Source organism: Gracilinanus agilis, chromosome 4 (genome assembly GCF_016433145.1).
Source record: "Gracilinanus agilis isolate LMUSP501 chromosome 4, AgileGrace, whole genome shotgun sequence".
NCBI lineage: Eukaryota > Metazoa > Chordata > Mammalia > Didelphimorphia > Didelphidae > Gracilinanus > Gracilinanus agilis.
The window spans coordinates 478,698,775-478,717,943 of record NC_058133.1 but is presented as its reverse complement, the minus strand read 5'-3'; the positions used below and the strand labels follow the sequence as shown (position 1 = coordinate 478,717,943).

General features: G+C 40.0%; 2 protein-coding genes and 1 pseudogene across 3 annotated transcripts; all 3 read left to right on the top strand.

The window, feature by feature from the left end:
* Positions 1–782: 782 nt before the first annotated feature.
* LOC123247327 (C-C motif chemokine 4-like) lies at positions 783–2,425 on the top strand. The gene is made up of 3 exons (XM_044676190.1): positions 783–863; positions 1,452–1,566; positions 2,015–2,425. Exons 1-3 carry the CDS (start codon positions 791–793, stop codon positions 2,100–2,102), a joined length of 276 nt encoding a protein of 91 aa, XP_044532125.1. The 5' UTR covers positions 783–790; the 3' UTR covers positions 2,103–2,425.
* Positions 2,426–12,029: 9,604 nt separating this feature from the next.
* Positions 12,030–13,639, top strand: LOC123247326 (C-C motif chemokine 4-like). Of its 2 annotated transcripts, none has more exons than XM_044676189.1 (3): positions 12,030–12,112; positions 12,732–12,846; positions 13,339–13,639. In XM_044676189.1, the coding sequence occupies exons 1-3, from the start codon at positions 12,040–12,042 to the stop codon at positions 13,409–13,411; spliced, it is 261 nt and encodes an 86-aa protein (XP_044532124.1). In that variant the 5' UTR covers positions 12,030–12,039; the 3' UTR covers positions 13,412–13,639. The 2 variants fall into 2 exon arrangements, with proteins under 2 accessions (XP_044532124.1, XP_044532123.1); XM_044676188.1 differs by having other exon boundaries at positions 13,324–13,639.
* A 3,672-nt stretch (positions 13,640–17,311) lies between these two features.
* Positions 17,312–18,092, top strand: LOC123247325 (annotated as a pseudogene).
* Positions 18,093–19,169: the final 1,077 nt, after the last annotated feature.

Below are 19,169 nucleotides of genomic sequence, written 5' to 3'. Positions count from 1 at the left end.
TAAAACAGGAAGTAAAGGGTTAAAAAAAAAAGAAGGCAGACACAGAAATGGGATCAAGTAGAGCAATCATCATTCTCTTTGCAATCCTTCTTATTGCTATCATTTGCACCAACCACTTCCAGAGGAGTCATGAAAAGACTAAACATTGTTCCTCTGAATAGACTAGTCTCCTTGAGATGCAAGTGGAAAGATGTAGAGTCAGTAGATCCAGGATCTGCTTCTCGTTACCTGTGAGACCTGAAAGAGTCATCAGTTTCCTTACGTGTAATGGGAGGAAGTTGGATTAAAGGATCTTTAATGGTTCTTCTATCTCTAAATCTACAGTCCTAAGATATAGGAAGTTATATCAAAGTATTATGAATGTTACACTGAACACTCTTTTAAGTCAGTCACCAACTAACTCTCCTTCCTATTAGTTTTGCGTATTTTTTGTTAGTCTCTGTTGCTATGTCAAATTCACCACTTCCCCCCTCAGCACCCCGTCACCCTGCCACATACACATTTCACCTTTCTCCACCCACCTTCCATTTTCTCCCATGATGAAACTACACCACGCCGGGGAAGAGAATCTCAGCCCTCTGCACTGGCTTTGTATTTCCTAAACTCATCTTTCAGTTTCCAACTCTCACCATGACATCAAATTCACCCCAAAATTTCCATTCCGTTTCTGTTCCTCCAGTTGCTTTCTGAAGCCCATATAAAGAGAGGGTCCAAGCATGAGACAGAGACACAGACTTCTGAAGCCTCTGCTTGTGCTCTGCTCCTTCAACACCTCTTTCTTCTCAGGATCATGAAGGTCTCTGTGGCTGCCCTCTCCATCCTCGTGGTCATGGTCTTTAGTTCTCTGGCATCTTCTGCACCAAGTAAGTGAGCCTTCTCCTTCCCTCTGTGTCCGTCCCCAGGCTCTGGTCATTGGTGAGACAGAATCCTGACAGGGAGTAAGGCTAGTTAGATCATGAGGATCTGGTGAGGGTCGGGAGAGGGAGGACTGGAAGGGAAGAGCAGGTGGAAGGTAGATTGGATTTGAAAGCATGAACATGTTCTGGACAGTTTATGCTGTTTAACTTCAAAGTTCAAGATAGGAAAAGAGAGCAGAAAGGGGACTAGACTAGGTTCTAATCCAATCAGGTCCTAATTCTCTTCTACCACTAAATACCCTTGTGGAAAGTGCTTTTCTCAACAAAAGGCAGAAGTTGGATGGGCTGATCTCTGACATCCCATGCAGCTCTGATGTTTATTATTTTCTCCATGGATCCTCTATGGAATGGGAACATCTTATGCTCCTCCATACATAGTGAGAATGGCATAGAACAAACCAGGGGAAGGGAAATATGAAGGAAAACTCCACATTATGCCTAATAGGAAACATTTCCTCAGGATACAGTTAGCACCTGAGGAATATATAGTATGAACATACAACTCTAATAATGACTCTTCCCTTTTCTCTACAGTGGGCTCTGACCCTCCCACCTCCTGCTGCTTCTCCTATGTCAGCCAGCAGATCCCCAGAAGATTTGTGACAGACTATTATGAGACCAGCAGCCTGTGCTCTCAACCAGCAGTGGTGTGAGTATCTACCTAGTCACTGTTTCTAGAAAATATAGAGAGAAATGATGGAAAGAGGAAATAGAGTCATTTGGCAACTTGGACAAATGAGTAGATCAGGCACCAGACAGAGATGAAACCTGGCTACAAGGGAAGAGAAAGTCCATGGAGCCCCAGACCAAGGTTTGGTCTCCAAGGAGTAAAATGAAAATTATTCTCCCCTGAGGGTTAGTGTTAATTTGAGGGAAGAAGAGCTTGAGGCTAGGAATGAGGCTTCAGAAAGGACTTCTTATTGGAGAGATCACTAGAAAGGGGAATGATTGATTCAAAAGGTGCAAATTGTCCCTTAAGCCCTTCCAGAAATCCGCAGGAAGTTGTCAGTCAAGTGAGTGGGGGGAACATAGAGAACCATCCTTCATCTCCAGGTGTAAAATTCCTTGGCCTCATCTCTCCATCTCTCAATCTACAGGTTCCAGACCAAAAAGGGCCGACAAGTGTGTGCCAACCCCAGTGATGCCTGGGTTCAGACTTACGTGGAGGACTTGGAGCTGAACTGAGGAGCTCAGGGGCCCTGATCAATGAATCCTAAAGAAAAAGGATCCAAACCAAAAAAACTCTGCTCTTGGATGAAATCTCCCAGGACTGAAGATTTACTAATCATAATTCACATAATAATTCACTTTGCCAGTGAGATCTAATTTATTTAAGTTATTGGTGGCAGTTTTGGATATTTATTGGCACAATTTGCACTTCTAGAGGATATCTGTCCCCCATGGGGACTCCTAGTAGTAACCAAGCGTACATTCTTTTGAGTGCTAGGGCTACCTGCTGAATTTGATGAACATCTTTTGGAAAAAGACTTCAGAATAAAACATTTTAAAGCCGTATCTTTTCATCATGGTTTCTGTTTTCTCAAGGGAAAAGAGATTGGGGAGAAGGGTTCTACATTTTCATGTGAGAAGGGTGTGACCTCAGTAGACAATGTTTCTGTAAGAGCTCTGGGGGTTCAGTGGATGGTCATTTCACTTTGAGTCAGCAGGGTGATGGGGAAGCCGGAAAAAAAAATTGTGTTGAAAAGCAAGCTTCCAGGAATAGAGAGGCAATAGTGCTACTGTTGTAGGATCTGGTCAGGCAATATGCAGAATATTTTGGTCAGTTTTGGGAACTACAATTAATGAAGACCTTTGGGAAGCTGGAAAATGGGAAGAGGAGGCAACTAAAGACTTAAAATGCCTTGTCACAAGAGGATGAGTTGAAGGACCTTGAGATGTTTAATGGAGAGAAGAGAAGACTCAGGTCAGACATGATTTCTGTCTTTAAGTATCAGAAGGTCTGTCCTTTGGAAGAGGGTAGATTTGTTCTTTTGGGACCCCAAGGACAGAATCAGGAGTAATGGATGGCATTGCGAGGAGATAAATTTAGACTTGACACCAGGAAAAACTGATTATAGATCTCCAAACTGGAATGAACTGCTTCCAGCTCTGAATGATTTCTCCTTTCTTGGAGGTGTTTAAACAGAGGCTGGGTGTCACCTACAAAACATGTAATAGTGGGGATTTCTTTTAGTCAGTTTTTAACCCTTACCTTTTATTTTAGTATCAATTGTAAGATAGACGAGTGGTAAGGGCTAAGCAATCAGGGTTAAATGACTTGCCCAGGGTCACACACAGACAAAAAGTATCTGAGACTAAATTTGAATGCAGATCCTTCCAACTCCAAACCTAATGCTCTATCCATTGTGCTACCTAGCTGCTCCTTTCATTCACTTTTTGGAGTAAATGACTATGGTTCCTTTGAAAACTCAAATTCTTTGATTCTGGGATATTGTCAGAGTATGGGACACAAATAGATACTTCATATGAATTGTACCAAGAATCATTAGGGAAAATTAGGGGGGAGACAGAGAGAGAGAGACAGAGAGAGAGACAGAGACAGAGAGACAGACAGAGAGACATAGACACAGATACAGATACAGACAGAGACAGAGAAAGACAGAGAGAGACAGAGAGAGAAAGAGAACCAAGAAAATTGATTTTATTTATTTATTTTTTTAAATCCTAACCTTCCGTCTTGGAGTCAATACTGAGTATTGGTTCTAAGGCAGAAGAGTGGTAAGAGTAGGCAATGGGGGTCAAGTGACTTGTCCAGGGTCACACAGCTGGGAAGTGTCTGAGGCCAGGACTTTTTTTTTTTTTTTAACCCAGGACTTGCTGTCTCTGGGCCTGACTTTCAATCCACTGAGCTACCCAGCTGCCCCCAAAAAAGTTGATTTTAAAAAGGGGATTATTTCAAAAGGTATCACAACAAAGAAAATGTTTAATTTGGAGTCAGAGTGCCTGAGTTAAAATCCTGGCTTCTCTACCTGCAATGATTGTGGGCAAGTCATATACCTACTCTGAACCTTTAGAAAAATGTAGGGTATTTAATCATCTAAAAAATCATGCTTTTTTGATGGTGATACCTATACTAAACTGGCTAATTTGAATGTCAAACAACAAGTCTTGAATTCTTGTCCTGGCTCAGATTCTTCCTAGCTTCAAAAATAATAGTAATTAATAATTAATTTCATTGTGCCTCCATTTTTGGGAGATTCAATTATAGACTAAGAAAATCCAATTAAACCATATTGCAATTAAAGTAAATGGTCCCGTGTTGGCTGATCTCCTTCCCTCACATTTCTCCCCATTTTACTCTCTCCTCCACTGAGTTGTCAAAATGATCTTTCTAAAAAACCAGTTGGATCCTATCAGCGCCCTGTTCCATAAACTCCCTATCCCCTCCAGGATCCAATGTAAAATTCTCTTTTTGACTTTTCAAGCCCTTTACACCCTTTCACCTTCTTATATTCCCAGTTTTTGAACACTTGGCTGTTTCTACACTTTTTCCATCCAGCGCTGTTCTTCCCACAAAATAGTGGGATGATTTCTACCTCTTGGTCCTCTGCCCTGCAGCATTTTCAACTCAGAGACCCAATTTTTCCCAACTGAATCCTTTCACATCTCCGGCCCCTGCTCTTCCCCGCTGTCCCTTTGGTTCCCTCTGAGACATCAGAAGCTCTAGTTGAATGTCCTTAGACAAGTCAATTATAACTGTACTTTAGTTTTTCCCAACTCTGACATGGAGAAAGCACTTTTTAGCCTAGAAGACAGAATAGTGAGTTAATGCAAAAGCCTTGAACAAAGTCCGGTCACCTCTTTTTGTCTCAAGTTCCTAATTTGTCATCTAGGCATGACAGCATCTGCTAACCTGCCATCTCACTGGGCTGTGGTAAGGACCATGAAGTACTACTCTATGTATAATTTCCTGAAGTGCTTTCAATCTGCCTTGGCATTCCCACTTGGGCTCTGACATGCGTTAACTGTGGGTTCTTGGGCAATTCATTCAACCTTTCTATCCTGGCTGTCTCTTAAGGCCGCCTTGAGTCTTATATGAGATGATAGGGACAGACGAACATACTTCTAAAACTTTAAAGAGCTTTATTGAGGTAATGGTTCTTTATTATATTTTGTTGTTGATTTTCCTCCCCCTTAATTAGTGGTGTTTGTTGGCTCTGCTATCATTCTTCCCACACTGCCTTCTGTACCAGGTTGCTGGGGAGGGAAAATCTCAGGGAATATTTGAAAGGGGCAGAAGGGTTCTTATCTCTTGCAACAAATATATTAAAACAAAAGGGGAAACAGTTCAGCAAAATTCGCCAATACATTAATTATGTCTGACAGTTTCTACAGTGTTCCATACTTCCAAGTCCCCATCTCTGCAACTGAAGAGTGTCGGTGCATTTTCTCAGCTCTTCTATGGGGCCAAGGTTTGTTACTATCATTGGGTATATATAGTTTCTTGAGCAAGTGTAGAATTAGAGAAATGCAGGGCTGGCAGGAAACATTGAAGTTCAATCTTCCACCCAGGACAACATCCCCTCTACAACATTCACTGGAATTGAATAAGTTTTTTTTCCCCCAAAGCACAGGTTCTTTTATTTCATGAATTTACTGGAATATGTTATACATACACACTCACATACGCACACACGTATATGTTTTAATATATAGTTTACATATTAAGTCTTTCAAGTGGCTGTTTTTAGGAATAACATTTTATTAAGTGATGACTACCTGCTAAGCTCTGTGCTGACATGGGTCAGAAGGGCCCAAAGAAAAAATGAAACAATTCTTACCCTGAAAGACTTTGTAGCCCAATGGAATATAGTCCAATGGAAAGAAACAACATGGATCTAGAGAAGTAAATTTAAAAATCTATTTACAAAATCAATTCACAATAATTATAGGGGGTGAGGAGCATCAAGGTGGCTCAGTGGATTGAGAGGCAAGCTAGAGATGGGAGATACTGGCTTTAGGTCTGACCTCAGAGATACTTCCTAACTGTTGTGTGCAACCCTGGGAAAGTCATTTAACCCCGATTTCCTAGCACTTATCACTTTTCTGACTCAGAATTGATACTTAGTATTGATTCTAAAATAGAAGGTAAGGGTTAAAAAATATGGGAGTAGAGAGTAACACTAACTCTTGGGGGAATCAGGAATAATTTCTTGTAGGAGATGGTGTTTGAACAGAGCTCTGAAGGGAGTGGGAATTGAAAGAGGTGGAGGGAAAAAAAGGGATCCTTTCATAAGGGATGCCTTTTCAAAGATCCAAAATAAAAATATGGAATGGTATGAGAAACACTGGAGCTTCTTGAAGAGATGAGTGATGTGATCAGACATATGCTTGAGACATATCAATTTCACAGCTCTTTGGAGAATGGATTGGATAGAGGAGAGACTGGAGTGACAAGGGGACCACCCAGAAAGCTATCACAAGAGCTGAGGTGAGAGATGATGAAAACCTTGTCCAGGTTGATTGTCATTTAAGAGGAGAAAAGGGGACAGTGTAGGAGATGTGAAAAGAAGCAAAAAAATCCACCTCCAAACTTAGCAATTGACTGGATATAAGTGAATGAAGAGTTGAGGATGACTCTGAAGTTTCAAACTTATGAATCCAAAAGATTGATGGGATGCTTTTATTTTATTGAAAAATTTTATTTACTTAATTTAGAATATTTTTCCATGGTTGCATGATTCATGTTCTTTCCCACCTCCCTGCTGTAACCAATACACAATTCCACTGGGTTTTACATGTATCATTGATCAAGACCTATTTCCATATTATTGATATTTGCACTAGGGTGATTGCTTAGAGTCTACATCCCCAATCATATCCCTACCCACGCATGTGTTTGAGTAGTTGTTTTTCTTCTGTGTTTCTGCTCCCACAGTTCTTCCTCTGTAGTAGAATGATGGAATTCTAAAGGAAAGAGGGAATTGAAAAAGAAGATGGGTTTAAGGGGAAGAAAATGAGCTTTGCTTGGAGTATGTTGGGTTCCACTGTTAACTGGACCTCAATGTGAAGAGATTCACAAACTATCTGGTGATGTGGAAGTGGGGCTAAGGAAGGATATAAGGAAACAAGGGATTTGGGAAGGAAAGTGAAAGCATTTGAAGGGTGAGGATGTTGTTTGCTTTGTCTAGATATACCCTGGTTGCTAGTCAGATATCAGATGCAGAATTTGAACCTTAGCCTCCCTAACTCTTAAGTTTAGTGCTCTATATCCACTGCACCATACTACCTCTGTTGGAGGAAAAAAAAAGAAGTGGAGAAGATCAAGAACTCTGCAAAATCTGGCCTGACATCATGTGAGTGGGATCCTCATTTCTGACTGGAACTCAATAGAGAAAGAAGTTCTCTTTTGCTTCCTATTACTGAGGGAGAATACTAGACTCCACTTTGATTTCCTCCTCCCTCTTCCTTCTCAGGTCAAGAGAATATAATAAGACTTCCTCTCCTTGTCTTTTCTGTTCTTCTCCCAGGATTCAGACAACACCATAGTTCCTTCCAGCGGATGTCTGACTAAGATGTTTCCATGAGCTTACTGTAGCATTGAACCTTTAATTTTCTGTGCCTTTGAGGGTGTTCTCTCTGTGGATTCTGTCTATAATGATTCCCCTTAATCCCTTCTATCTCCATGCCCTGTGTGTCTTAATTAAGGCATAGAGGCATTGAATATGAGTGAAGAATAGTGACATAAGGTTCTGAGCACAGGGAAAGAGAGGAAGCCCTAGCCACAGAGAAGAGACACAATCAAGCCAACAATATTAAGACCAGGCTGCATTCTGCAAACTCAACCACTGGCTGTAAAAGAGTGATTTCTAAATCTATGCCATAGCATCTCTCAATTTCTTTTGTACAAAAACATTGCCAGGACCTTCATATATTATAATTTTTTCCTTTTTTATTATATGTTTTATTATAATAAAAATTATTTATTATTTAATTTTGTTATTAAATTAAAAATGTAAACACACATGTTTCAATATGCAAAGAACAGAAAAGAGGAGGTTATGTGAACTTGTGAATTTCTACTGAATATAGATTTTTTAAGGTATATATTATTTGTCAAAATAGTAAGTAATCCTTTGCTTGTTTGTGTTCCCTTCTGAAATTCCTTCTGCTCTTTTGTGTTCTTTTTCCCTGTCTTTTTCATTAATGCTCTTTCTTTTTCTTTTTGTAATTCCTATCACTACTCACCAATTTCTACAGGTTTTCCCAAAGAAATTGTGTACAATGAAGAAAAAATGACCCTAGCTGAAAATGTTTACCTCATTTGGTACCTGTAGTCTATCACATTTGTGCCCAAAGAGGTTAGTCTAAAGGTCTCCTGTGCTTAATCTTTCTTATGCTTATGCTCATTCTTATTCTTAGTCTTCAGGTTTCTGAGAGAATGATTTATCACTGCAGTAATCAGCATTCTCAAGTCATTCAAAATTGTTCCCATCTACAATATTTTTCTCATCGCATCAGTTTTTTTTTCTCGGTTCTATTGACTTTATTCTGGAATGGAAGCATGTCAGCATAACAGCAGGGTGTTAGGCAAACCTCAAAAAAATCCCCCACCTGGGTCAGCATTCTGTTTTGGAATTGGAAATTGGAAAGCAGTAGTCAGACAAAAATCAAGCTTAGACCAGTGTCTCACACCATATACCACGAGAAGCTCCATGTGTCATGGTAGGAGTTGGAAACTGAAAAATGAGCCCCGAAATGGAAGGCTGGTATTGAGGGCTGAGGTTTTCTTCCCTAGTACAGTTTCATTGTGGAGAAAAGAGGAGGCTGGATAGAGAGAGGAGAAATGTATGTGTAGTGACAAGGGGGAAGAGGGGAAAGTGGTGAACTTGAAATAGCATCAGAGATAGAGTAGATGAAACAAATACAAAAACAAATAGGAAAGAGTTATGCTGATTATCAATTCAGAGAAATAGTCAACATGATCCTCAAACAGCTTTGACAGGATAATTGTCTAGACTGTAGAACTGTAGATTTTGAACTAGAATGGCCCTTAGTTATTTAATCAAACACCATCATTTTACAACTAAAGAAACTGACCCAGAGAGAAGTAACTTGTCCAAGTTACACCAATAGTTGGAGGCAGATCCTGGATCTGGTCACATCTGCTGATTCCAAATTTATAGAGGAAAATTATATCTCACAAATTGCAGGGAAAACAGTGGATATAACTGTCCTAACCCTTTAAATAGTAACATTGTATTCATATATATCTCCATCTTCCCTCCATATCTTGTTTTCTCTTCTTTGACATTCATTTTCCTTCAAAAGAATGGTTGTATTTGTGATAGTTGGTCCTTAAAAATGTCCCATAATTCTAGTTGTTTCATATCTACACTCCTCCCCACAGGCTCTCATGTTGACTCCTCTCCCATGAGGGTTTGCTCCCTCCATAATTTGTAAAACTCTGCCTGAAGTCAAGACCTCAGGTTGAATCCTGAAGTCTGTGACTTGGTTATTAAAATGTAGATAAGCCACTTAATAATAATTGGTATAACTCTTCTGCCTTGGAACCAAAATATAGTATTGGTTTTTTAATTTAAAAAGTTTAATTAAAAAGTTTTAATAAAGAATAACTGGTATAATGATAATAATATGGCAACTGTATTACAAATCATCTGAATAGAATATTGACTGCAGATTCTATGAGAATTAGTAATTTTCAGATATGAGCCTTGAACCCAGATCTTTTTTACTTCAAACCTAGGGCTCTTTCCACTATACTGCAAGCCTCCATTTCATCATAAATAAACTGGAAATAACAAAACTATTTACTTCTTGAGGTTGATGCAAATATAAAATGAGAGAATATATGTCAAAATCTTTCATATCCTTAGGAAAGTTCGATGACTCAATGGAGAGAGAGCCAGGCCTGGAGATGGGGGGTCCTGGGTTCAAATCTAGCTTCAGATGTAGCTGTGTGATCCTGGGCAAATCACTTAACTCCCATTGCCTAGCCCTTACTGCTTTTCTGCCTTGGAACCAATACTTACTATTAATTCTAAGACAGAAGGCAAGTTTTGTTTTTTTTTTAAAAAACCCAAACCTTTTGTATCCTTAGAGTGTTGTACAAGTGGAAGTGGTTAGTATTATCACACAAGAAAGAAGACATAGGGCTGAACCAAGACAGGACTCCTCATTTCATGAAGCTGTATTTGCAGATGATTATGCACTCAGTGCAGCATCGGAGACTGAGATACAACAGAAGATGGACTGATTCTTTTCTGTTTGTACTCATTTTTTTGTCTGACAATCAACACCAGGAAAACAGGTTCTTATCAGCCAACATGACACCATCCATCCATGGACCATTGGTTATTGCGAATGGAGAAATTTGAATGCTATGGTTAAGTTCACTTAGCATGGCAGAATATTTTCTAGGGATGTCCACAGAGATGAAGAGGTTCATGCATGCATCGCTAGAGCTAGCTCAGTGTTTGGAGGCTCTGAAGGAAAGGGTGAGAGAGAAGACGTATTAGACTGCCTACCAAACTGAAGGGTTACAGAGCCATTTTACTATCCTCATTGTTCTATACCTGTGAAGCCTGGACGATACACCACTGCCATGCCAGGAAACTGAGTCACTTCCATTTGAATTATCTTGGGAAGATTCTGAAGACCACCTGGCAAGATAACATATGGGACACTGAGGTCCTTTCCTGAGCTAAACCATCAAGCATTCAAACCTTACTGCAGAGAGCACATCTCCAATGGGCTGGTAATTTGGAATGCCAAGCATATGTTTGCCTAAAAGACTATTTAATGAAAAAGTCACACAAGGTCAGAGAAGGAATACAGGAACACTTTCGAGGTCTCTCTTTTTAGTATTGATTGAGAGACATGAGAAACACTGGCACAGGACATCCTGCATAGCATGACGCATTACAGAAAGTACTGTGCTTTATGAGCAACACAAAAGAAACACAAAATGTGCAAATTTAGAGACATTTCCAACTTAAATGATCACACAGGCCTTTTGTGCCCAACCTGTGCTAAAGCCTTCTGAGCTCATATTAATCACATCAGCCAGTTAGACATGCTGATCATTGACTCTGACATAGTGACATCATTTTATTTCTCTGAATATAAAGGACAACAACCACCTATTCATGACCACCATTTGTACAAAAAATTGTCCATGAGAGCCCTTGAAGGATCATTGGTGGTTCTTCCATAGGTACTATTCTCCATGAGTCTAAAGATGTAGTGAAGGCATCTAGGTGGATTGAAAACCAGGTCTAGAGACTTGAATCCTGAACCAGTCACTTCTTGGTTATTAAAACTTGGATAAACTTTCATGATCCTGAAAGGAGAGAGTTGTTAGAGGAGCAGAACAGGTCCTAGGTTTAAATCTGGCCTCAAACACTTCTTAGCTGTGTGACCCTGGGCAGATCGACCCTCCATTGCCTAACCCCATACAGTATACATAATATTGATTTTAAGACAGAAGGTTAGGGTTTAAAAAAAAAAGAGAGACATAGAGTCAGCAGACCTGGGACCATATTCAGGATCAGCTTTGGACTACCTGTGTAGTTTTGGACAAGTCACTTCTCTATGGGCCACAGTTTTTTGAGCTGGAAAATGAGTTTATTGAACTTAAACTACCTTGGACCCTTCTAACTCTCAATTTACAAACCCAAGATCAGTTAAGATATATATATAAAAAAAAGCAATCTGAAGGTCAGGCTGAATATTCCTCCATGTCAATGATCAACAAAATCCTCATTTTGACTTAGTTTTGCATCTGTTTCATGTGTCTCTTCTAACTCAAGTTTACCACTTCCCCCTTAGCACCTTTGCCATTCTGCATTTCTCCTTTATCTCTCCCCGCCTTTCTCCCATGATGAAATTGCCCTGAGAAAGAGAACCTCAGCCCTTGTCAACCAGCCTTACGTTTTCTGGGTTCACTTTACAGTTTTCTACTGTCATCATGACATCAGCTCTACCCTGGAATTTCCATACCTTTAATGTTCCTTCTTTCTTTCTGGGTACTCCTAGAAACCCCTATAAAGAAAGGGTCCAGGTGTGAGACAGAGACACAGATCTGCAGGGTCTCTTAGTTTGTTCTCTGCTCCTCTGATACCTCTCTCCTCTCAGGATCATGAAGGTCTCTGTGGCTGCCCTCTCCATCCTCATGGTCATGGCCTTCAGCTCTCTGGCATCTTCTGTACCAAGTAAGTAAGCTCTCTCCTGCCCTCTGTGACTGTGCCCAGCCTTTGATCTTAGTCGGACAGAGTCCTTATAGGAGATAACCTAGTCTGATCACAGGGATCTGTTGTGATTGGGGAGGGAGAGAACTGAAAGGGATGAGCAGGAACATAAAGGTTTCTACACCTTTTGGACTTGAAAACATTACCATGTCCTTGATAGTATATGTTTGTTTTCATTTAAAATCAAAGCAGGAGATGAGAGAAGAAAGGACAGTAGCCTGAGTTCTGTGTCTGCCTAAGTTCCTATTCTGGCTCAGCTGCTAAATACCCATGAGATTTCTAGCAAGTGGCTTCTTGACAGAAAGTAGGAATTAGATGGCTAGATCTCTGACATCTCTTCTAGCTCCTATGCTTCAGGTTTCTTCCAAATATTCTCAATAGGGATGAGAACAACAAGCCTGATCCTTCTCCAGGCATACTGAGAATCCCACCTGGTACTGGAGGGAAGCAGGATAAAGGAGTCATGAGGGGTCACATCTCCAGTGTGCCTGACACAGAGCTTGTCCCTGGGATGTGCAACAGCTAAGGACTGGAGGGTAGGAACAATGACCTTCCTAATCTCATGCCTCCTCTTTCTTTACAGTGGGCTCTGACCCTCCCACCTCTTGCTGCTTCTCCTATGTCAGCCAACAGATCCACAGAAAATTTGTGACAGACTATTATGAGACCAGCAGCCTGTGTTCCCAGCCAGCTGTGGTGTGAGTATCTATCTACTGTACCCTGAATCTCTTTAGGGGATATAAGGAGAGAGGAAGAAAGAGTAAATGGGACCATTCTGCAACTTGGTCTAATAGATAAATGAGACAACTCAGGTGAGACCCTGATAATAAGGGAAAGAAATCACACAGGGGGCCCCTGGCCAAGGTTTAGTTCTCCGTGGAGCAAGGTGAAAACTACTCATGCAAGGGGAAGAGGAAAACTGAAGCTACAGGAATTTAAAACCAAGTCAAGTTTTCTTGACAAACTTCCTACCAGATAGGTCTTTAGAGAAAACCTAATTGAGTTATAAGACTTGAGAGATGTTGTTAGAGATGAGGATTGTCCATTAAGGTCCTCCAGAGGTATGCAAGAAGTTTTCAGTGCTAGACATGGGGTATAAAGGGACATAAAGAAACATCTCTACCTACAGCTGAAAAGATCCTTGGCCTCTTATCTTCTCCCTTCATCCTTCACAGGTTCCAGACCAAGAGAGGCCGTCAGTTGTGTGCCAACCCCAGTGATGCCTGGGTTCAGACCTATATGGAGGAACTGGAGCTGAACTGAGAGGCTCAGGACCTTGCCAATTAATCCTCATGGAACACAGACCAAGCTAAGAAATTCTGCAGTCAGATTTAATCTCTGTGACTCCAGCTTTCCTGAGATCTTCTCCCCATTATAATTCCTTTTTATCTGTGATATTTAGTTCATTTAAATTATTTTGTAGCAGCTTTGGGTATTTGATTGCACTATTTGCACTTCTGGAAGACATTTGTCCCTAGTGGGGACCCTCATTACCAGCCTATTCTCTTTTCCTTAGAATCCTTTGGGTTGCCTACTGGATTCTATGAATGTCTAATGGACAAAGATTCCAAAATAAAAAAAAGTTTTAAAATCATATATTTTTACTCTGTTTTCCATGTTCTTTGGAGATGAGGTGTTGGGGGAGTTGGAGTTCTATTTTTAAATCAGATGGGTGTGGCAGTATTAGACAACCAAGTTTCTATAATAGCTCTGTGGGTTAGCTGGACTGCCATCTCACTTTGAATCAGCAGGGCAATGGGTAAGCCAAAAATGAAATGTTTTCCTGTGTTGAGAAGCAAGCTTCTAGTAAAAGAGAGGCAACAGTCCTATTCTTCAGGTCTAAAAAGACCAAATGGTAGTATGGTAGTCATTTTGTTATCCACAGTTTAAGAAGACTATTGGGAAGCTGGAAGAGGAAAGCATCCAAGAACATTAGGTATCTAGAGTCACTAGAAGATGAGGTGAAGGAACTAAGGGTGGCTAGTGGGGAGAAAAGAAGACCTAGGTCAAGTATGATTCTTTTCTCCAAGTACTGGAAGATTTGTCCTATGAAATAGTGTCGATTTGTGCTCTCTGGGGTCCAAGGATAGATCCAAGAGGTGAAATTTGTGAAGATCTAAATTTAGACTCAACATTAGGAAAACATTCTTAACAATTATGCCTGCCCAAACTGGAATGGGTTGTCTCAAGTTGTAGTTAGTTCCCTTTCCCTTGGAGGTCTTTAAACAAAGGATGTGATAATGGGGAATTTTTTTCAGTTACCTTTAGGTATAAATGACTATATTGTTGCTATTGAGTCATTTCAGTCATATCCAACTCTTCAAGATCCCATTTGGAGATTTCTTGGCATAGATACTGGCGTGGTTTGCATTTTCTTTCCAACTCATTTGGCAAATGAGGAAACTGTGGTAAACAGGATAAAGTGACTTGCCTGGCTAGTAAGTGTTTGAGGACAGATTTGAAGTCAGGTAGATGAGTCTTCTGGACTCCAGGCCCAGCACTTTATCCACTCTGCTACTTATCTGCTCCAAGAGTAAAATATTCTTTGATTCTGTAATATTGTCAGCCTATAGGCTAAAAATAGCTATTTCATAGCAGTTATAAGGTAATATTAGAGAAGATGGAAGAAGGGTGGGAAGAAGAGTGTAGGAGGGAGAGACACAGAGACAGAAGAGACAGAGAGTCAGAGAGACAGACAGAGAGAAAGAGACAGAGAGTCAGAGAGACAGAGAGAGAGAAGAAAGTTGTAATCAGAATAGGAATAATTTCAAAGGAAGCTAGATGGCTCAGTGGATTGAGAGCCAGGACTAGAGATGAGAGGTCCTGGGTTCAAATCTGGTATCAGATACTTCCTAACTTTGTGATCCCGGGCAAGTCATGTAACCCACATTGCTTAGCCTTTACCACTCTTCTACCTTGGAACTAATATATAATCTTGATTTTAAGATGGAAGATAATGTTTTAAAAAGAAAATTAACTTAAAAAAGGTTTGGCAGGAAAGAAAATGCTCAATTTTACATCAGTGGCCAAGTTCAAATCCTGACATTACTGGTATAACCATGAGCAAGTCACTTACTCAAAATATCTAGATGGATTCAGTATATTTAACCAGAATAGTAAAATCATGTTTTTCAGTGAAGGAGAAACCTATAGTAAACTGACCGATACAGACTTCAAGTGGCAAGATTCAAATTCTTGTCCTAATTCAGACACTTTCTAGTTTTAGAATTTTACAAAATTGTTAACTCATTTGTTTTCATTGTTTCTATCTTTGTAAAGTTAAGTTGCAGAGTAAGAAGATTCATCTTCATCCTTTATCACTTAACATAATGATGTCCTCTTAGCTGATCTCCTTTCCTCACATTCTCCCCTTTCCACTCCATCCTTCAGTCAGCTGTCAACATGACCTTCCTGATGCTCCTACTCAGTAAATTCCAGTGGCTCCCTATTACCTCTAGGATAAAATATAAAATCCTCTTTTTGAAACCCTGTCTCCTTCCTACCTTCCCAGTTTTCTAACACTTTGCTGCCTCCACGCATTCTATCATCCAGAGACACTGGCCTCTTTGCTGTTCCTCCCACAAGATGCAGAGGTCACTTCCACCTGTTGGTCTTCTGCTCTACATTCTCAACTGGGATACCCAACTTGCCTCAGTTGACTCCCTTCACGTCCCTCTGCCTCCTATTCCCCACTGTCCCTTTAGTTCCCTCTGAGCTGTCTGAAGCTCTGGCTGAATGGCCTTGGACTAATCATGAATAGCTATACTTTAGTTTTTCCCAACTCTAATGTGGTGATAGCACTTTCTGCCCCAGAAGACAGGAAACCTAGGAGGAAAGCTTTGGTCAAAGCCCCGTCATTTCTTTGTGATTCAAGTTCCTCATTTGTCCTATGGGTATGACATTACCTGCTGTTATACCACCTCTCAGGATTGTGGTGAGGACCCTGAACTACTGTATGTGTAAATTCCTGAACTAATCCAGTCTTCCTTGGCACTTCCATTTAGACTCTGCCATGCATGTGTGATCTTGGGCAATTCATTCAACCTTTCTAGGCTTACATGAGATACCAGGGCAAAAGAATATGTTTTTAAACTGTCAAGGGCTTTAGTGAGGCAATGACTGCTGATTAATAGTTAATATGTGTCCTTTTTTATTAGTGGGTAGTGGTCCTGGCTAGTATTATCATTTTCCCTGTACTGCCTGCTGCCAAGGGTTGTTGGGGAGATAAAATCCCAAGGGACATTTGAAAGACTTTGTGAGGAAACTTAGTCACCTTAGTGGACTTGATGTCCTCTAAGGTTCCTTCTAGCTCCAAATTCTTGATCCTGTGGTCCGGAAATCCTGTTCCTAAAATGTTTTTGAAGGGTTTTACAAGTCTTCAAAGCACTTTTCTCTCAACTACCTATGTGAAGCAGGGAGAGGGAGTATTATTATCCCCATTTGATGGATAAGGAAACAGACTCTGAGAGATCAGTTATGGCCATACAGTTAGGAAGTGTCCAAGGTATGATTCAAAAACTAGTCCATGATTTCCATACTACCATGCTGTCTGCTTTACCAGACTGGAAAGGTACGACAGTGAATGAGGGTGAATGCTTTCATATCCCTAAGAGTTGAGAGGCTCTCAAAATGGCCCCAGACATACAAAGAGAAGTCCAGAACATGTATGTGCCTGCACTTTTCTCAATCTCCCTTTGCAGTTTAATTCTATTGTTGTTGAAGGATAGTTCATTCCCTTCGTTTCTGAATGGCTCTTGTCTTTATCCCTTGGAACTAAGATTTTTAAATGAAAAATGAATTTTAAATGAAAAAGTTCAGTAAAACTCGGAGAATTTAAGGGATTACGGAAGGAAATTAACAGTGCTTAAAGGATAAGAATGAGTGAATGACCTCCTCAGGAACACTGTTTGTTGTTAAGTCTCAAAGGCAGAATTTAAATCTCAGCCTCCTTGATTATAAGTTCACTACAACACACTATCTCTGCTAGAAGGGAAAAGGGCAGGAAATTCATAGGATCTGAGCAGAATTGCCATGGACATTTATGATTGAAACTTAAGGGAGCCCTTTTCTTTTCCGGCTCGTGGGGATTCATTTGCTCTCATTGGAGGGTCTTAATTTTGGGAGCAATTTCAGCGGCCTCTTGACTGGCACAGAGCCGTTGTCATGCCACAGAACAAATATATAGAATTACACCGAAAGCAGAATGGCTACCACTTGGATTACCATGAGAAAAAGAGAAAGAAAGGAAGCCATGAAGCTCACAAATGTCAAAGAAAGCAACGAAAATGATAAGTCTAAAGGCCAAACTTTCCCCAAACAATGTCATGCTGAGAAGATGCAAATGAAAAAAAAGCATCAAGATGCATGAAAAGAGAAATACCAAGCGAAAAAACGATGAAAAACTCCCCAAGGAGCAGTGCCTGCATATCTTCTGGACAGAGATGGACAGTTCTGAGCCAAAGTCCTTTCCAACATGACTAAATAAAAATGAAAAGAGAAAGCTGGTAAATGGGAAGTGCCTTTGCCAAAGGTTCATGCCCAGGGAGAAGCAGAAGTGTTAAAGGTTATTTGTACAGGAAGGAGGAAGAAGAAGACTTGGAAGAGAATGGCTACTAAAGTCTGCTTTGTTGGGGATGGTTTTCCTTGAAAACCATCAAAATATGAAAGATTTATTAGACCAATGAGTTTGTGCTTTAATAAGGCTCATGTAACTCACCCTGAACTTAAAGCCACTTTTTGTCTACCCATACATGATGTGAAGAAGAATCCCTTGTCCCCACTATATACAACTTTGGGTTTCATTACCAAAGGTACTGCCATTGAGGTGAAAATGAGTGAGCTGGGCCTTGTGATACAAGGAGGCAAAGTCATCAGGGAAAAATATGCACAGGTTACCAATGATCCAGAAAATGATGGATGCATAAATGCTCTCTTGCTTGTTTGAGTGACTGATTGAATGGATTTCTACATTTTTGCTAATTATTAAAGATTCTACAACATATCAAGAAAATCGCAATAGGTCTATTACTATGGTGAACCACCACAGAGCATAACATTTATAAATGAGGTCTACTGTTTTTTAAGTAAATTCTATTTATTATATTGCACATTGGCTATTAAAAAGACCCAGTTCTACACATTGGATTTTTTGATTGGGGGTTAATTTGAAGTTTAAATACTTTTATTGATAATTGGGCCCAATTTCTAGAGAAAAGAAAGATGAGACTCTTTTATATTTTTATATGACTTTTTTTCATTTTGGAATGGTAAAAAAAAAGCTTGTAAAACTGACTACTGCTGAATACAGTGAAATCCTCTCAGAAGTAGCATGTTATTTGTCTTCATTTTGTCAGTGTTTTTCTGACCTCTTAAAGACTCCAGTGAAAAAAAGACAGTCTTAAGGCCAGTCCAAATGAACGGATAATTAGGGAGAATAAAAGGTTAGTTAAAATTAAATTCATACTTTTTTTTGTTCCTTATATCAAGTCTGACTTAAAAGATAATTGAAAGGATGAAAATCAAAAGTGACCAATTAGCTTTTTTTCTTTTTTCTCTTTTTTCCTGGTTTGCAGACCATGTCATGAGGTATAAGCTAAGGATGTTAAGAAAGTTAAGATGTATAGATTCATCCCTGCTACAAAGAAGAAGCCTCATGGGACAAAAGACAATGCACCTACTCCTAATTCTTTTCATTTTATGAATTCATTGCTCTGTCAGGGTAACCCGGAGGCCAGAACACTCAGAAACAACTAGAGCAGTGAAGATTTAGTATCTTATCAATAATTAAATGCTTTACAAAAGCTTACATTTATAATACATTAATTCATGAGCTGTCCACAAGTTCAGTGGTGTGGAAGTGACCCTAAGTTTTTGAAAGCCGCTCCTGCAGAACAAGCTGTGGCAGGTTCTTTGGTACAGCCCTAGAGAGAAGCTTTCTTTGGAAGACCAACTGAAGTGAGTGCATGGAGGCTCATCCCTAGGAGGAGGCTATTATATTATTTACCTATGACAACCCATTAAA

Excerpts from the sequence above, each read along its gene's own strand:
- LOC123247327 (XM_044676190.1), top strand. The coding sequence starts at position 791 with ATGAAGGTCTCTGTGGCTGCCCTCTCCATCCTCGTGGTCATGGTCTTT. Across the intron at positions 864-1,451 it reads TCTGGCATCTTCTGCACCAA|TGGGCTCTGACCCTCCCACC; the intron begins GTAAGTGAGCCT and ends TTTTCTCTACAG. Across the intron at positions 1,567-2,014 it reads TGCTCTCAACCAGCAGTGGT|GTTCCAGACCAAAAAGGGCC; the intron begins GTGAGTATCTAC and ends CTCAATCTACAG.
- LOC123247326 (XM_044676188.1), top strand. The coding sequence starts at position 12,040 with ATGAAGGTCTCTGTGGCTGCCCTCTCCATCCTCATGGTCATGGCCTTC. Across the intron at positions 12,113-12,731 it reads TCTGGCATCTTCTGTACCAA|TGGGCTCTGACCCTCCCACC; the intron begins GTAAGTAAGCTC and ends CTTTCTTTACAG. Across the intron at positions 12,847-13,323 it reads TGTTCCCAGCCAGCTGTGGT|GTTCCAGACCAAGAGAGGCC; the intron begins GTGAGTATCTAT and ends CATCCTTCACAG.